The 15,227-nt window shown below is 40.4% G+C and overlaps 2 protein-coding genes across 3 annotated transcripts in view; both read left to right on the top strand.

The window, feature by feature from the left end:
- Window positions 1-15,227, top strand: part of ercc1 (excision repair cross-complementation group 1) — a 192,561-nt gene that overhangs the window by 17,645 nt on the left and 159,689 nt on the right. The window lies entirely within an intron of this gene.
- arsh (arylsulfatase H) lies at window positions 1,789-11,161 on the top strand. Of its 2 annotated transcripts, none has more exons than XM_074659574.1 (11): window positions 1,789-1,928; window positions 2,659-2,814; window positions 3,047-3,168; window positions 3,286-3,408; window positions 4,870-5,072; window positions 6,758-6,978; window positions 7,476-7,612; window positions 7,923-8,060; window positions 8,911-9,070; window positions 9,471-9,592; window positions 10,199-11,161. In XM_074659574.1, exons 1-11 carry the CDS (start codon window positions 1,924-1,926, stop codon window positions 10,606-10,608), a joined length of 1,797 nt encoding a protein of 598 aa, XP_074515675.1. In that variant the 5' UTR covers window positions 1,789-1,923; the 3' UTR covers window positions 10,609-11,161. The 2 variants fall into 2 exon arrangements, with proteins under 2 accessions (XP_074515675.1, XP_074515676.1); XM_074659575.1 differs by having other exon boundaries at window positions 1,798-1,921.

Genomic DNA, 15,227 nt, shown 5'->3' with positions numbered 1-15,227 from the left:
TCCCTGCCAAATTATCTTTGTGTGGTGTGTGTGTGTGTGTGTGTGGGCGTCTAGATCAAAAGGACTGCTTTATGCGTCACTGATCTTAAAGAATGATATTCAAATATTGGAAGATATATAATACATAATAATGTATCGGTTTGTTTCCATCGATCAAAAAACACCTTTAATGTTTGTGCACCTGTGTGTGCCTCTCTTTCTCTCTCTGTGTGTTTGTGACTTTCTTTAGTGCCTGCAAGCTGTTTGAAAGAAAGCTCATTGGAAACAAAAACAAACAAACAGGCATCACAGGACTCGACCTGAAATGTTTGCTATGTCAAGTGTTTATAGAATGTATTATACACAGTTTCGAGTTTGGCGAGTGATTAATGGTGACAGGTAAATAACGATACACACCTGAGGCCTTCAGGAGTAGTACTGTGGGAACCTGTGCAGGTTTTTCTTGCCAAAAAACACACATAATTCATATACATAATGCGCATATTAATTTTGTCCCCCCAAGGTAATACACCCACACCAACTGTAAACAATCTAATAAAACCTGCGAGGGGCTGTGACGCCTTGATAGTGACTCAGTAATGGAGTTGATTTGATTCCAAGTAAATCGCACTAAATTATCTTTCATGGATGAAACAATAAAACTTGACTGTGTTGGCGTCTGCGGGATACTCAAAAATACCAGAAGTGAACTCAACACGCCATCTATAGGCTATTACAGTAAAAGCATCCAGGTTACTAGCCTAAAGAAGTCTTTACTCTTTACTGTGGGTTTTTTTTAGCCTCAGAATGGTTTGATTTCATTCATGATGATTATATCTGACAAACTATAGCCCACTCAGTCCTTACTACCTTCTGAAATTCCTTTAAAGGACCATTACAACCCATAATGTACAGTTTTCACTTGTCAAAAACTGATTGCTGAGAATGGTTTGATTGCATTCATGATGATTATATCTGACAAACTATAGCCCACTCAGTCATTTTTACCTTCTGAAATTCCTTTAAAGGACCATTACAACCCATAATGTACAGTTTTCACCTATCAAAAACTGATTGCAGCTCCTACCTTGTGACTGTAAGGTTTTTTTCTGCCTCAGAATGGTTTGGTTTCATTCATGAGGATTATATCTAACCGATTATAGCCCACTCAGTCCTTTTTACCTGCTGAAATTCCCTTAAAGGACCATTACAACCCATAAAAGACAGTTTTGCCAAAAACTGATTGCAGCTCTTACATGGTGACTGAAAAAAATGTTCTGTCTCGAATGGTTTGGTATCATTCATGAGGATTATATATGACAGATTATAGCCCACTCAGTACCATTACAACCCATAAAATACAGTTTTTACCTGCCAAAAACCGATTGCAGCTCCTATAGAGTGACTGGGAGGTTTTTTTCTGTCTCAGAATGGTTTGATTTCATTCATGAGGATTATATCTGACTGATTATAGCCCAGTCATTTCAACCTGCTGAACTTCCTTTAAAGGACCATTATAACCCACAGTCTTGACCTGCCAAAAAACTGATTGCAGCTCCTACCTTGTGACTGAAAGTTTTTTTCTGTCTCAGAATGGTTTGATTTCACTCATGAGGGTTATATCAGACATATTATAGCCCACTCAGTCCTTTTTACCTGCCGAAACTTTTTTAACTTTTTTTTGCGCATTTATCCTACAAAATTAAGGTAAATGTGGTTCTAACTTTTTTTGTGCGCATTTACTCCACACATTAAGGCACATATGGTTGTGCGCTCATAAGACAGTCAGTACCGTAGAGAGAGGGAGGAGGCGGTAATGCAACTTAACGCTGGTTGTCACCGACATAACACCGAAAAAGAAGAAGAGGAAGAGGAGTCAGTCGAAGGCACTTCAGCAGAGGAGGAGATGTGTCACAGTTTTATGAATCAGTGCATTGTGCAGGTATGAGGTGAGTCCACACATGGCAGTTTTACCTTTTTAAAACAACAGCAGCTGCAACATCTGGATACATGCATGGCTGCAACGTGTTTTGACTGAACTACTGTAAAACAGCCGAATGACGTAAAAGTTAAGAACTAAATGATGCATCTAATGTCGTCGGTCTTGATTTAAAGTCATTGCAAACTGTGATCACACTTTGCACCTTTGCTGTTAGTTAATGATTATATAGTTTTAAACTTGCAAACAATTGCCACTTGAAGCTGCTACCTGGTGGATCTGCTACAGCTCTGTAGTCGCTTTACATAATGAAAATCAATAAAGTTTGCAAAACTTAAAATCTTGTATTTACTCAAAGTGCGGCAATGATGGTACCTTATTTGCTTTTTGTCAAAGATTTTCAGGGCCCTATTGTAAAGACACTCAATGGATTTTACTACAGACTGGTTGGCCTGGGACCAGGCAGCCAAACCATAGGATTATTCATTGATTTTAGCGACAACATATTTTATTACACTTTAACATTAAAATGAACAGAGCAGTTTTGGAGCAGTGAAGAAGAATTGATATCCGGTTAAACAAGTTGATTTTTTTTCTGGGTTAATACATTTTTGTATTGGATCGGTGCATAGACGGTGCGATCGGTGCGATACCCGATCCCAAATTTTGGGCAATATCGGACACATTTCCGATACTGTTATCGATATCGTAACAACTCTTTCTCTCTCTTTCCCCCTAAGGTCCCCCCTGTTGGCACATCTTCTCCTCTCCCTCCTCCTGGCAGCGGGGAGAGATGTCACAGGGGAGAAGGTAGACAGGAAGCCCAACATTGTTCTGATGATGGCGGACGACCTGGGCATCGGTGATATAGGATGCTACGGTAACGACACCATCAGGTTAGTGCTAACAAATGTGTTACAGTTTGTTTTCTGTGCGTCTTTTCCTCTTTGTCTGGTTCTATTCTCTTTATTTTCTGACTTTTTATCATCATCACAGCCTGTTTATTACATCATGTCTGTGGTATGTCAATACTTCTGTGTCTTGTCTCAATTTAATATGTATTTATTTCAATATCTCTATGTCTCTGTCCCACTTATTAACTATATTACACCTGCTCTGTCCCTGTAGGACTCCCAACATAGACAGACTTGCTTCTGAAGGGGTAAAGCTGACTCAGCACATTGCAGCTGCTCCTCTCTGCACCCCGAGCCGGGCCGCTTTTGTTACGGGGCGCTATGCACTCCGCTCAGGTAACGGATACTCAACTTATTTGCCAGTGCAAATAGGAGCATCCTGGTCATATTTGTGCAGCGATGTTTGATAGTTATTTTCCGTATTTGTTTTATTTTTGCCCATGTGTGGGCTAGGATTCGGTAGCACAGGCAGTGTGCAGGTGCTGCTGTTCCTTGGAGGTTCGGGTGGGCTGGCACCCAGTGAGACCACCTTCGCCAAGAGGCTGCAGCAACAAGGATACACCACCGGCCTAGTGGGTGAGATAACTCAATGTGATCATTCATTCTTTGGCCCTCATTGTGAAATTTCTCCTGACCCTCCCCCAGACAACAGAGTTATGGATACTTCAGCATGTTGAATGTTCGCCATCAGGTAGGTGCTTGAAGCTGGATCATGTTTACACACACCCAGGTGCAAGTATACAGAACATAGAGTGTGTCTGCGTGGGCTTGACAAAAACTAAAGCACGTCCATCACTGCCCAACAGTATCAGATTTTAAGTCGGAATGATCTCATAAAACAAAGTCATTCATGAGCTTGCTCCACCGTCACTTGTAGCCTGTATCAACAGAAGAAGCAATACTGATCGTGTCTCTAGGGGGTCTATAAGAGGAGAGTGCACTAAAGTGCTTTTAGCCAGTCAGCCTGGTCTGTCAGAGGTCCAAGAGAGTGTAATATAATTCACATAACTATTCACACACAACTAAACGCTTATGTTTCTTCCATCAACCAATTAAAATAATGGGTAATCAATACATACACACGTCAGCACTAAACTCTCTTTTTTCTGCTGCTATTTATATTAGGGATGTCACGATACCAGAAATTTAGTAGTCGATACCAATACCAGCGAAATTCCATGTTTCTCGATTCCAATTCGATACCACGATAAAAAACAAAAGTAAAACAATAAATCCCATGTACTTCAACATACACGACTTTATTACCGTTTGCATACAGTTTTTTGTTAGGAAGTTAAATAGGTCATAATTCCCTCTCTGTTATCTATTTTATATTCCTGTGAACACATATCCTTCAAATAACTGGATTTATTCAAGTTTCTCGCCAAAAACTACATTTTACAAGACTACATTTGAACACACCATGATAACGTTAGAATTTGCCTTCGCCCAATACTCATTTTTACCGAACAGAGCTTGAACACATCCTAATCAAAATCAGTGATACCTCCCGTGCTGAAATCTACTACTGTGTCTTCTCCTGTGTGTCATTTTCCAACCTTTAAACTGCATGCCCTGTTAATATTTGTTTTTCCTCTGATTATAGGAAGCCTTTTAAACTGCATCCTCTGTTTTTGTTCCTGTTATGTTTTATTTTAGGAAGCATTTTGTAACACTTTGGCCAGGGACGATAGATGAAAAAAAGCCTTTTGGCTAATTCTGGCATTTTTATATACCATTTGTATTTATTAATTCGCACTGTCTCTTCTCTAATAAACTAAACTAATTGGTCTTCTGTGTGCGTTTTAGAAAGTATAAGAAAATCTTATCTCTTTTCACCTGCACGTAAGGAGGCAATTTGAGATGCAGTTAGGTGCATCAACATTGCCAGCACACATATGGTTTTGCATTTGGCATATACTCTATTTTGTGCACGTAAGAGAAAGATACACAGGTGTATGTAGGATGTTGAAATGAAGCAACTGTGCAAAGTGAAAGGCTGTCTGATTGGTTGTTTCTCTCTCTGTGTCTCTGCAGGTAAGTGGCACTTGGGCGTGAACTGTGAGCACAGAGGGGATCACTGCCACCATCCGAACCAACATGGCTTCAGCTACTACTACGGCCTGCCGTTCACCCTGTTCAACGACTGTGTGCCCGGAGAGGGGACTATTATCATGGCACACCTCCAGCACGCACTCCAAAATCTGACCATGTTGCTTGGAGTTGGACTTTTCACACTGGTAAGGGTGATTTTTTTCAGTTGGTCCATTTGGCTTTTGTGCCTCTGAAATAGACATATACAGGCACATAATAAATAGAAAAAGATGGCTGAGCTAGGAACCAAAATAGAAAAACAAAAACAAAGAAAAACTGAGAGATTCATTTGGGTTGCCAAGCAAAGAGGAAGAAATTGGAAAACAAAGAGTTGCTGTGCCGTTCACCCCAAAGCAAAATATCTAATGTGTAACCACTTAGAAATGAGCCTCAGGGATGGAAAAAAGATTGGGAACAAAAACTGCAATTGTGAAATTCACAGCCACGTCAGCCAGAAACCTGTTTTAAGGGAAAGCAAAGTTATGTCGAAACTGAGGACTTGGATGGTACGTAGGTCCCTGTGGGAGGAATCGGAACCAGCTGTGCCACAGGTAGAGCAAACAAACAAGCTTGAAAAGAAGAGGACAAAAGAACCAAAAACCAGAACTAAATAGAGAACTAGAGAGTGCCCAGCAGGAAGACGGAAGTCTATAAAACTATTTTAAGATCTACATTTTAATTACTCTACAGTATGTATGAACAAACGACACAATGCACTACTTGTTTTACTCACAAAAATTAGTAATTCTGGGTAATAGTTTGTGATGTCATCTAGTGGCAAAATTATGGAATTGCAGTCCCAGACAGTAATATGTAGTGTCATGGTACCACAATATTACATTTCCAGTACAATACAGTACAACAGCCCTGCCATAAAGCCTGCAATTGTGGAGATGATAATGTCAAATACTGGTTGAGACATTATCAGAGAGATGTTAATGTTAATAGTTTTAGTGTGTGGTAATGTTTGATTGAATTATATTATAAGCCATATACACTGAGTGTATATATACATTAGGGCTGTCAATCCATTCAAATATTCAATCGTGATTAATCGCATGGTTGTCCATAGTTAATCGCAAATTAATCACACATTTTTTTATCTGTTAAAAATGTACCTTAAAGGGAGTTTTGTCAAATATTTAATACTCATCAACATGGGAGTGGACAAATGTGCTTGCTTTATGCAAATGTATGTATATATTTATTATTGGAAATCATTTAACAACACAAATCAATGACAGATATTGTCCAGAAACCCTCACAGGTACTGCATTTAGCATATAAAAATATGCTCAAATTATAACATGACAAACTGCAGCCCAACAGGCAACAACAGCTGTCAGTGTGTCAGTGTGCTGACTTGACTATGACTTGCCCCAAACTGCATGTGATTATCATAAAGTGGGCATGTCTGTAAAAGGGGAAACTCGTGGGTACCCATAGAACCCAGTGTCATTCACATATCTGGAGGTCAGAGGTCAAGGGACCCCTTTGGAAATGGCCATGACAGTTTTTCCTCGCCAAAATTTAGCCTAAATGTGGAGCGTTATTTAGCCTCCTTCCCGACAAGCTAGTAGGACATGGTTGATACCATGTATCGTATCGTATCGTATCGTATTGTGTCTTAGCTCAAGCTTTAAAACTGAGCCCACTACAACCTAAAAATCTAAATTTGCATTAAATTAGTGCCTTTAAAACTAATTTGCGTTTACGTGTTATTATCACGTTAACTTTGACAGCCTTAATTTTCATATACACTATGTATTTGTATTTTGTATTGTTTATTTAGGGTTTTAAGTAGGGTTGTGTGTGTGTTATGTGTTTTCAGGTGTGTGTCCGTGCGTGTGGCCTCTTTGAAGTCCGCCTCTGGCTACTGGTAGCACTTTTTATTCTAAGTATCCTAGCAACCGCTGTGTGGTACATACCCTTTAAACACCTTCGGACTTGGAACTGCATCCTCATGAGGAACCAAGAAGTGATCGAACAGCCAATGACAGTGGAGACATTGCCCCAGAGGATGCTGGGAGAAGCACAAAACTTTATAAAGAGGTAAGTGGTGATTAACATTTCTTCTGAATCAGAATATGTGGGGTTGACTGGAAATTAACTACAGTGCTCATGTTCATCTTTTATGAAGAAACAAGTCAATGTGTGGCTCATTGATGTGTGTGTTAGTTGATGTGGTTGTTTGTTTTTGGACGTCAGTGCTTCATCAGAGATCGGCTACACAGGCAACACTGTTTGTGGAATTTATTGACAATAAGAAAAATACAGAGCGTCGCCTCATCCTTTATCCTACTTAGTTTCAACACTTTATTGATGCGTTTGTATTACAAAGTGGGCACCACAATCAATAGTGGAAAGGTACACAGTACCAAGGAATTTCGAAAACAAAGAAAATACAATATAGTAACGAAAAATAATGATAAAATAATAACATGAACAGTGAAAGACACTTATTTAAATAAATAAATAAATAAATACAATTATTTAAATCTATATAAATTCCTATCATACTTAAACCTAAGAATTTCTCTCCTCTTCAGGAATGCTGATCATCCATTCCTACTCTTCTTCTCATTGGCCCATGTCCACACGCCGCTCTTCAAAACCCCCGCCTTTGCTGGTAAAAATCGCCATGGTTGCTACGGTGACAACCTAGAAGAAATGGACTGGATGATCGGTGAGTATATTGGCATGCATTGGTAAACTTTATATACTGGCCTCTAGTTTGAGGGCGGTCTGATTGGCCGTCAACTACCCAGTGCAGCATTTCAAGACCGCAAACGAACGTCCCATCATCACTGGGTTCTATACGTATAATACTGTTCTGTGTGTCAAAGTTATATCATAAATTACAAAACTATGAAAAATAAGACAGAATTTTACTTAAACCACCAGGACAGTCAGAGCAATCTCACTGTCTCTATCTGTTTAGAGAGCTTGAACTCTCTATCCAACCATCTCTAATGTTATATTAATATGTTTTCTAGGTAAAATTACAGAGACGGTGGACTCCCTCGGCCTAGCCAACGATACTCTGATGTACTTTACATCAGACCATGGTGGACAGCTAGAGGATGCTGACTCCAAAGTCGGCCAGAAAGGAGGCTGGAACAGCATTTATAAAGGTAGACATCATCTTACGCTGTTTTTTGAATGATAGTCACTTTAACTGCAATCTTGATGCAGACATCAGCGTGTTACTCTGGTATTTGAAGTCTCAAAATATTTATAAAATATTATTAACAGCATAGGAAGTTGTATGTTTAATGACTGATTCATATTGACTAAAAAACACTGGGGAAGACTCCATTTGGGGTTAAATAACCTCCAGGTAGGGGTGCACGATTATTTTTCATCAATATCGAGATCACGTTTATTTATCACCATTATTCATTGATTTTAGGGACAAAATATTTTTATTTCATTTTCACATTTAAATAAACAGAGCACTGTTTTCACTTCCACATTGTGCAACATTCCTGCTAATATACAAATCTTTGCATCAAAATAAGGCTTAAAATAAGGTTCTTCTTCACCTGAATTCAGTGGATTTACAGATGCAACATTTAGGAAAGTGCGTAGGGTGCATGTGCAGTGGCATGACGGCTCCTTTAAAAGTGAAACCAAAACATCTTGATCGCCCCCTGGTGGCTGACTGTTAGTTTAGGAAGCGCTTGATTTGATATGCAGCTTTCAATGAACAGAGCACGAATTTCAAACGTCAAGAAAGTCGGAGTGTGTTCATTTAATTGTGGGAAAGCCAAATCACAATCGCAATTAATATTCGATTAACTGTGCAGCCCTATTACAGAGTATTGAAGGTTAAAGCATATAATATATCATTGTAATCATTTTGAATATTAGACTATATCTTGGTTATATGACCATTGTACAAAATGTGTATTTTTCTAACTGTATTTCCTGCAAAATAGAGATATTTGTGTTGTGTAATTTATTTTAATCACTCACCTATAGGTGGGAAAGCTATGGGCGGCTGGGAGGGGGGGATCAGAGTGCCGGGTATTTTCCGATGGCCCGGCAGACTGGCAGCTGGAAGAGTAGTGGACGAACCCACAAGCCTCATGGACCTGTACCCAACACTGAAATATTTAGCCAAGGACACACAACCAGACAGGTAGAGTGCTTTCTTTCTATTGTGTGTACTGTATTTTCATTCACTGTGTCGTATTTGTTTTATTCTTGGAAAGGTTGAAAAGCTGCTGTATTTGTTGAATAGAATAGAAAACCATTGTTTACAGTTTCAAAAAGAGACCATACAATTACTCTAAACTTGAGCATAATAATTCAGCTGTTTCGTAGCCAGATGATTAGTGTGGATATAACATGTGGATATAACATAATTACTTTTCTTAATACGGTAGTCGTAATATGATAATTACAGTATGAGATTGTTATAGAACAAATGATTAAATGTCTATGTCTGTATGTAGTGTTGTGGTAATTGATATTGATATTGATTTTAAAACACATTTGTATTTCACCGTTCCCCTCTTACCTTTCCCTCTCTCTCCCAGACAATCCGATGGCTATAACCTCATGCCACTGTTGGAGGGGAAGGTAGAGCGATCAGAGCATGAATTCATGTTCCACTACTGTGGGATCTACCTGAACGCAGCACGCTGGCACCCACCTGGAAGTAAGTTCACACATGTAGACACATGCAGTCAATCATCTAGCAGAAAGATATTTTTGACCGTTGTAAGGTCTGATGTTTTATTCTGCAGTAAAAGCCACCTGTGCTGATGTGAAACTGAAATCAAACTGTACCTGAATCAAGCTAAAATTAATTAAAATTGTAGTACTAAAGTAAAACAGCTTAATGTAGCTCGGTAACTGCATATATTACACTATGTGTGAATGAGTGCAGCATTATAGTGAAACTTCTGTAGGTATGATCTCTTTTTCCTGCATTTGTAAAACCTTTAGGGCTCACTTATTTGCTCACACAATTTCGCTGTAGCTCTCTCTCTTGCTTCATCACTCACATCTCACGTACACACACACACACACACACACACTCTACGCACTGGCTCTGCTGTTCTCCAAATGACCTGCGCTACTCTTACAACAGCTCTTCGCGTTTTCACGTCGGCCACCGTAGTTCTCCTACAAGCTCGGCACACAGGAGAAGTTTCAATCAACTTCACCGCTAGATGTCACTAAATCCTACACACTGTTCCTTTAACCTGTCACGGTATATATACCGTAAACATGTTCACATCTGGTGTGTGTTTCCCTCCAGGTGACTCCGTCTTCAAGGTGCACTTTTTCACTCCCAACTTTTCTCCCCCTGGAGCCGGTGGATGCTACGACACCGGCATCTGTCTATGCCACGGAGAACATGTGACACACCACAACCCACCGCTGCTGTACGACCTTTTCCACGATCCCTCAGAGTCCCGCCCGCTAACCCGTGATACTGAGCCGCGATATGCTGAAATCCTCGAGCAGACCGCCAAAGCTGTGGAGAGACATCGAAGTACCCTCACAAACAAGCAGGTGTCCGATGATACTCATTCACACGCCGACGCAGATGCAAACGGCGGTCAAAGTCAGATGACATTAGACAAGATTCTGTGGAGACCCTGGCTTCAGCCCTGCTGTGGGACTTTTCCATTCTGCGGCTGCAAAGAGGACACAACAGATGTTTAAGGGGGTGGCTGTGGCTCAGGGGAGGGAGCGGGTCGTCCTTTAATCACAAGGTTGAGGATTTGATCCCCAGCTCCTCTTCTCTGCATGTCAAAGTGTCCTTGAGCGAGACTCTGAACCCCAAGTTGCTACTTAGGTGCTTTACAGCAACCAACTGCTCCTAAATGCTTAGAATAGGTTAAATGCAGAGGTCAGATTTCATGTAACGAATAAAATTAAGTTTTTTTTTTTTTTTAAGTTTAAAGTGTAAGGGAAAAAATCTTAAAAATCTTTAAAGTTGGGTTTGGTGAAGCTCCTCTGGTATCTACGGCAGGATTTTCCCTTTTTTCAACAACAGCTCAGGGTGCGTTCAGGAGCTTTCACCATTTCAAGGTTCCAGGCCATTTCCAACAAGTCAAAAAACAATACATTACCTATTATTACCTACTATACCTGCAGTAAGTGCAATATTACTGTTCATATGTGCAATAGAGCCCAAAAATATGCATCTTTGCATACATGAAGGGAAATTCTGTTGTTTACATGTGTATCATTCATTAAATGAAGGATCTGTTCAGTTGGTGCTCTTGTTTCTTACAGTAAGGAACATTAAAATCGGTTCTTTAAGTGTGCGCACAATAAGGTTATTCAAAAAAATCCCTTACTGCAATTCTGTCTTATTGAATACATAATTTAATCTTAGTTATTTAGTTTCTGATCTAGCTCAGTCAGTCAAACATTTCAGTTTAGTGGGACTGAAAATAGAGGTTAAGAGGGTAGTTTAGACTGTGTGCCATTAGAGGGCAGAGTCGGACTGTGTTTGGATGATGGTTGGCTGTGCTGTGTGTTTGTATGAGAGAGAGAGAGAGAGAGAGAGGAGGGTGAGATTGCAGCTCAGCTCTGTCTCTGTGGGCTCTTTTGCTGTGTGATATGAATTGTTCCTAAATATCAGGTTTCTATGTATTTTCAGAGCAAAAGAAGATAAAAGGATACATAGTCTTAGGTACACCAATACATGAGCACTATGGGAGACACATAATTGATATTGCTGTAAAAGTGTAATATTGCATCACTAGCGATTAGCTGGAGGTTAGAAATGGAAATCCCTCTCCTTCTTTGTTTTTAGCTCTATAGTGATCAGAAAATACCTCCCAGTCATCATCTTTTAAAGGAGCAATGTGTAACATTTTGGCGGATATATTAGCAGAAATGGAATATAATATTCATAACTATTTTTGTCATTAGTGTATAATCACCTGAAACTAAGAATCGTTGTGTTTTCGTTAGCTTAGAATGAGCCCTTGATATCTACAAAGGGAGCGGGTCCTCTTCACGGAGTCCACCATGTTGCTCCACCATGTTTCTACAGTAGCCCAGAATGGACAAACCAAACACTGGCTCTAGAGAGAGCCTTTCATGTTTTTACTTTACTTGAAGGCCGTCGTAGTTCTCCGACACGCTTGTGTAACTGCTTCCATTGCTCCAAAAGTATTGTTATTATGGTAAGGATGGCCTCTGAGCTAGACCAACGGCGTTACCACAGTTTTGCACTCGGCAGCTCACGTTACCACAGTCTAGGAAAGGGAGGAGTGAGCGGAGGGGTACTCAGTTGGTTGCAATCTGCAACCACACCACTAGATGCCACCAAATCCTACACACTGGACTTAACTTTTTTTTCTTTTGCTCTTTATTATCCAACAATCCTGCACCATTTTTCTCATGCTTTCCTTTTTTCTCCTCCTTTCGAATTTGAATGTCTTGAAAGCACAGCCCCTTGAGCAATTCATTTTCGTTTCTTGATTCTCCTTAAAAGTCTCCCTTGTAGGGCTGCAACTAACGATTATTTTCATTGTCGATTAATCTGTTAATTAATTTCTTAATTAATTGATTAGTTGTTTGGTCTATAAAATGTCAGAAAATGGTGAAAAATGACGATCAGTGCTTCCCAAAGCCCAAGATGATGTCATCAAACATCTTGTTTTGTCCTTGTCATAGAGGAGTAAAGAAACCAGAAAATATTCACATTTAAGAAGCTGGAAAATTGATAATCAAAATAGTTGGCGATTAATTTAATAGTTGACAACTAATCGCAGCTCTACTCCCTTGTCACTTCTTCCTTCCCTTCCTATTCATCCAAATTGTTTTGGTGGCAATATGATACCTTCTTGATCTGGGAAAGGGAGTTTTCCTTTCACTCACTCCCCTTCAGTAATGTGAAAGCACAAGGTCAGCTGCAGAACAGCATTGCTCAAAGACACCGAGGCAGGGTGGATGTTGTCCATCAGGGTGTCTTAGTTTGACCACAAGGACACCCTGTGGCTCCACAGATCTTCAGCAGTAAAAGACTTTTAAAGACTGTGTGAACTTCTCCATCTCCAGTGTCATCATCATCATCGCTGATTAACATCATCATCAGCGTTCTCGCTCGTCTCCCTCCAGCAGTGTCTGGCTGTCAAAACATCAAAGTCTACCATTGTTCTCCTTCCTTCCCTCCTCTCTGTTTCCTCTTCCTCCATCTCCTCAAACTGCTTTCTTCATCTCCTCCTCCTTGTTGTTGTCCTCCCTTCTTCCTCCTGCTCCTCTCCCTCTATAAATTTCACCCACTCATCTGCAAGTGAGGAAGGCAATTTCATCACCATCATCACTGTAATCGTCGCCATCACGGTCGTAGTATTTACTTCTCTCCCTCCAGCAGAGACCCGTACATCAAACGCTCAGCAAGTTCATTACAGTAGCCACTCCATTATATCTCTAACGGTAAATCATGCAGTCGACCATACATAACGACATTTGGCTGTACGTCAAAGTTAATGATGGCTGCTGGGATTCAATGCTACCGGCTGTACATCATGTCACGCACACACACACACATAGCCATGTGCACACCTAACCGCATAGAAACATGCTTCTAGTGCACACACAAGCACACAGTATATCATGTTGTTTTGAACAGATCAGTGGGTTTCTGTAAAGGTCAGTGTTTCAGGAGAGGCCATAAAGCATTTTTACATCATCCGTTTGACACACATAAACACACATACAGCTTGAGAAGATGGGAATATTGCATGGCAGCTAAAACACACTCGAAATAGTTCTCTTGTATTGAGCAGGTTACACAAACGGTAATAGCTAAGGGGCGGTTGTTGCATTGTTTTGATTTAGTTGCGGGTTTGGTGCCTATAGTTTGGGTGATGCTAAGAATAGAGGTCATTACAGAGCAGAGACTGTTTTTAAAATTAACAAAGTCAGTCAGCTGTGGCAGAATATCTTTGTTGTGGAAAATCTGTTTCCCAACTTGGCAATTATTTTTCACTGCCATTTAAATTTGACGATGTCAAGCCTAGAAGATGTTTGTTGTGTTCAACACTTGAAGTTTGAATGATAAAAAAACATTCTGATACTGACCATTTAAATGTCAAATACACCACAATTGTTCTATCAGTCAAATTTTGTAGGCTAGTAATGGTTGGTAATGGCTGCGCTGGTTACTTCTTCTGAACTGTTGCTTCACATTTTTACCTCAAGTATGCACTCCAGCCCATTAATAGACCATTAAAAGAATAGTTTAGGGGAACTACTTGCTTTCTTTTTTGAGAGTTCCATGTGAAGATTGATACCGCTCTCATGTCTGTGCTTTAGGTGTGAAGCTAACACGTTCTCATCCCAACTCGTCACATACCGCCGCTTTGTCACGCCCCTTGGCGTCGCTTTAGGTTTAGGCAACAAAACCACTATAGTTAGGTATAGGAAAAAAACAACATGGTTAGGCTTAAAAATACTAAGTTTGTAAAGTGATAATGAAACTGAACGTTGTGAACATGGTACACGAACGAACTGCTGATTGTAACGTGAAAGTGAAACTTAACGCACTGGTCACAAACAGCGGTCTCCTGGATGAAAGCCTTGTGTTTGTTGGGCCCATCCAACTCCCCTCCCACTCACCCTGTGTGTCTCTTTCGCTCTTAATACTTCGTCACCACGCTGCCGGTGCACTTTCTTGGAGCGTTTACTTTTGCTACAGATGGGTTTATATTATAGGTAATGGAACACCCGGTGCGTTTCATACTGGTGCTAAAGGGTGCTTTGTGCGGCGGCAATACACGCCGACGGCCGTGTCAAAGTCGGTATTTGACGCCCTGGGAAAGAGAGCGGGCCGGTGAAGCTGGAGCTGGGAGGCTATTAGCCTAGCTTAGCATAAAGAATGGAAGCAGTGGGAAACGGCTAGCCTGGCTCAAAAACACCTACACCTCTAAAACTCAGAAATTCTTATCGACACATTACGTATTGTTTGTGTGATTCATGCAGAAACACAAAAGTATACAAATACAATTTATTTCTTGACGATCAACAGTTGGGTTCAGTGACTTCTTGTACTCTTGTTGTCACAGTGAGGTTGCCAGGTGTGGTACCATTGGACCTGTACAGAGATTATATGCCGTGTTTTCTGACCAAACCTGGCAACCACGCTTTGCCCCGAGATGCTGCACAGAAGTGCTCGGCAGATGGATAAACTGTTCTTCAAGAAACAGTGGTCAACTCTCCCTTTTTGTTTGTGTAGGTATTTCTAAAATGGAGGTACAGCATAGTGAGCTTTAGGGAGAGTCAAGCTGTTTCGCTGTTTTCAATTTAAACTAAAGCCCTGT

This window comes from Sebastes fasciatus, chromosome 14, assembly GCF_043250625.1.
Source record: "Sebastes fasciatus isolate fSebFas1 chromosome 14, fSebFas1.pri, whole genome shotgun sequence".
Lineage (NCBI taxonomy): Eukaryota > Metazoa > Chordata > Actinopteri > Perciformes > Sebastidae > Sebastes > Sebastes fasciatus.
This window is presented reverse-complemented; position numbering and strand designations above follow the sequence as displayed.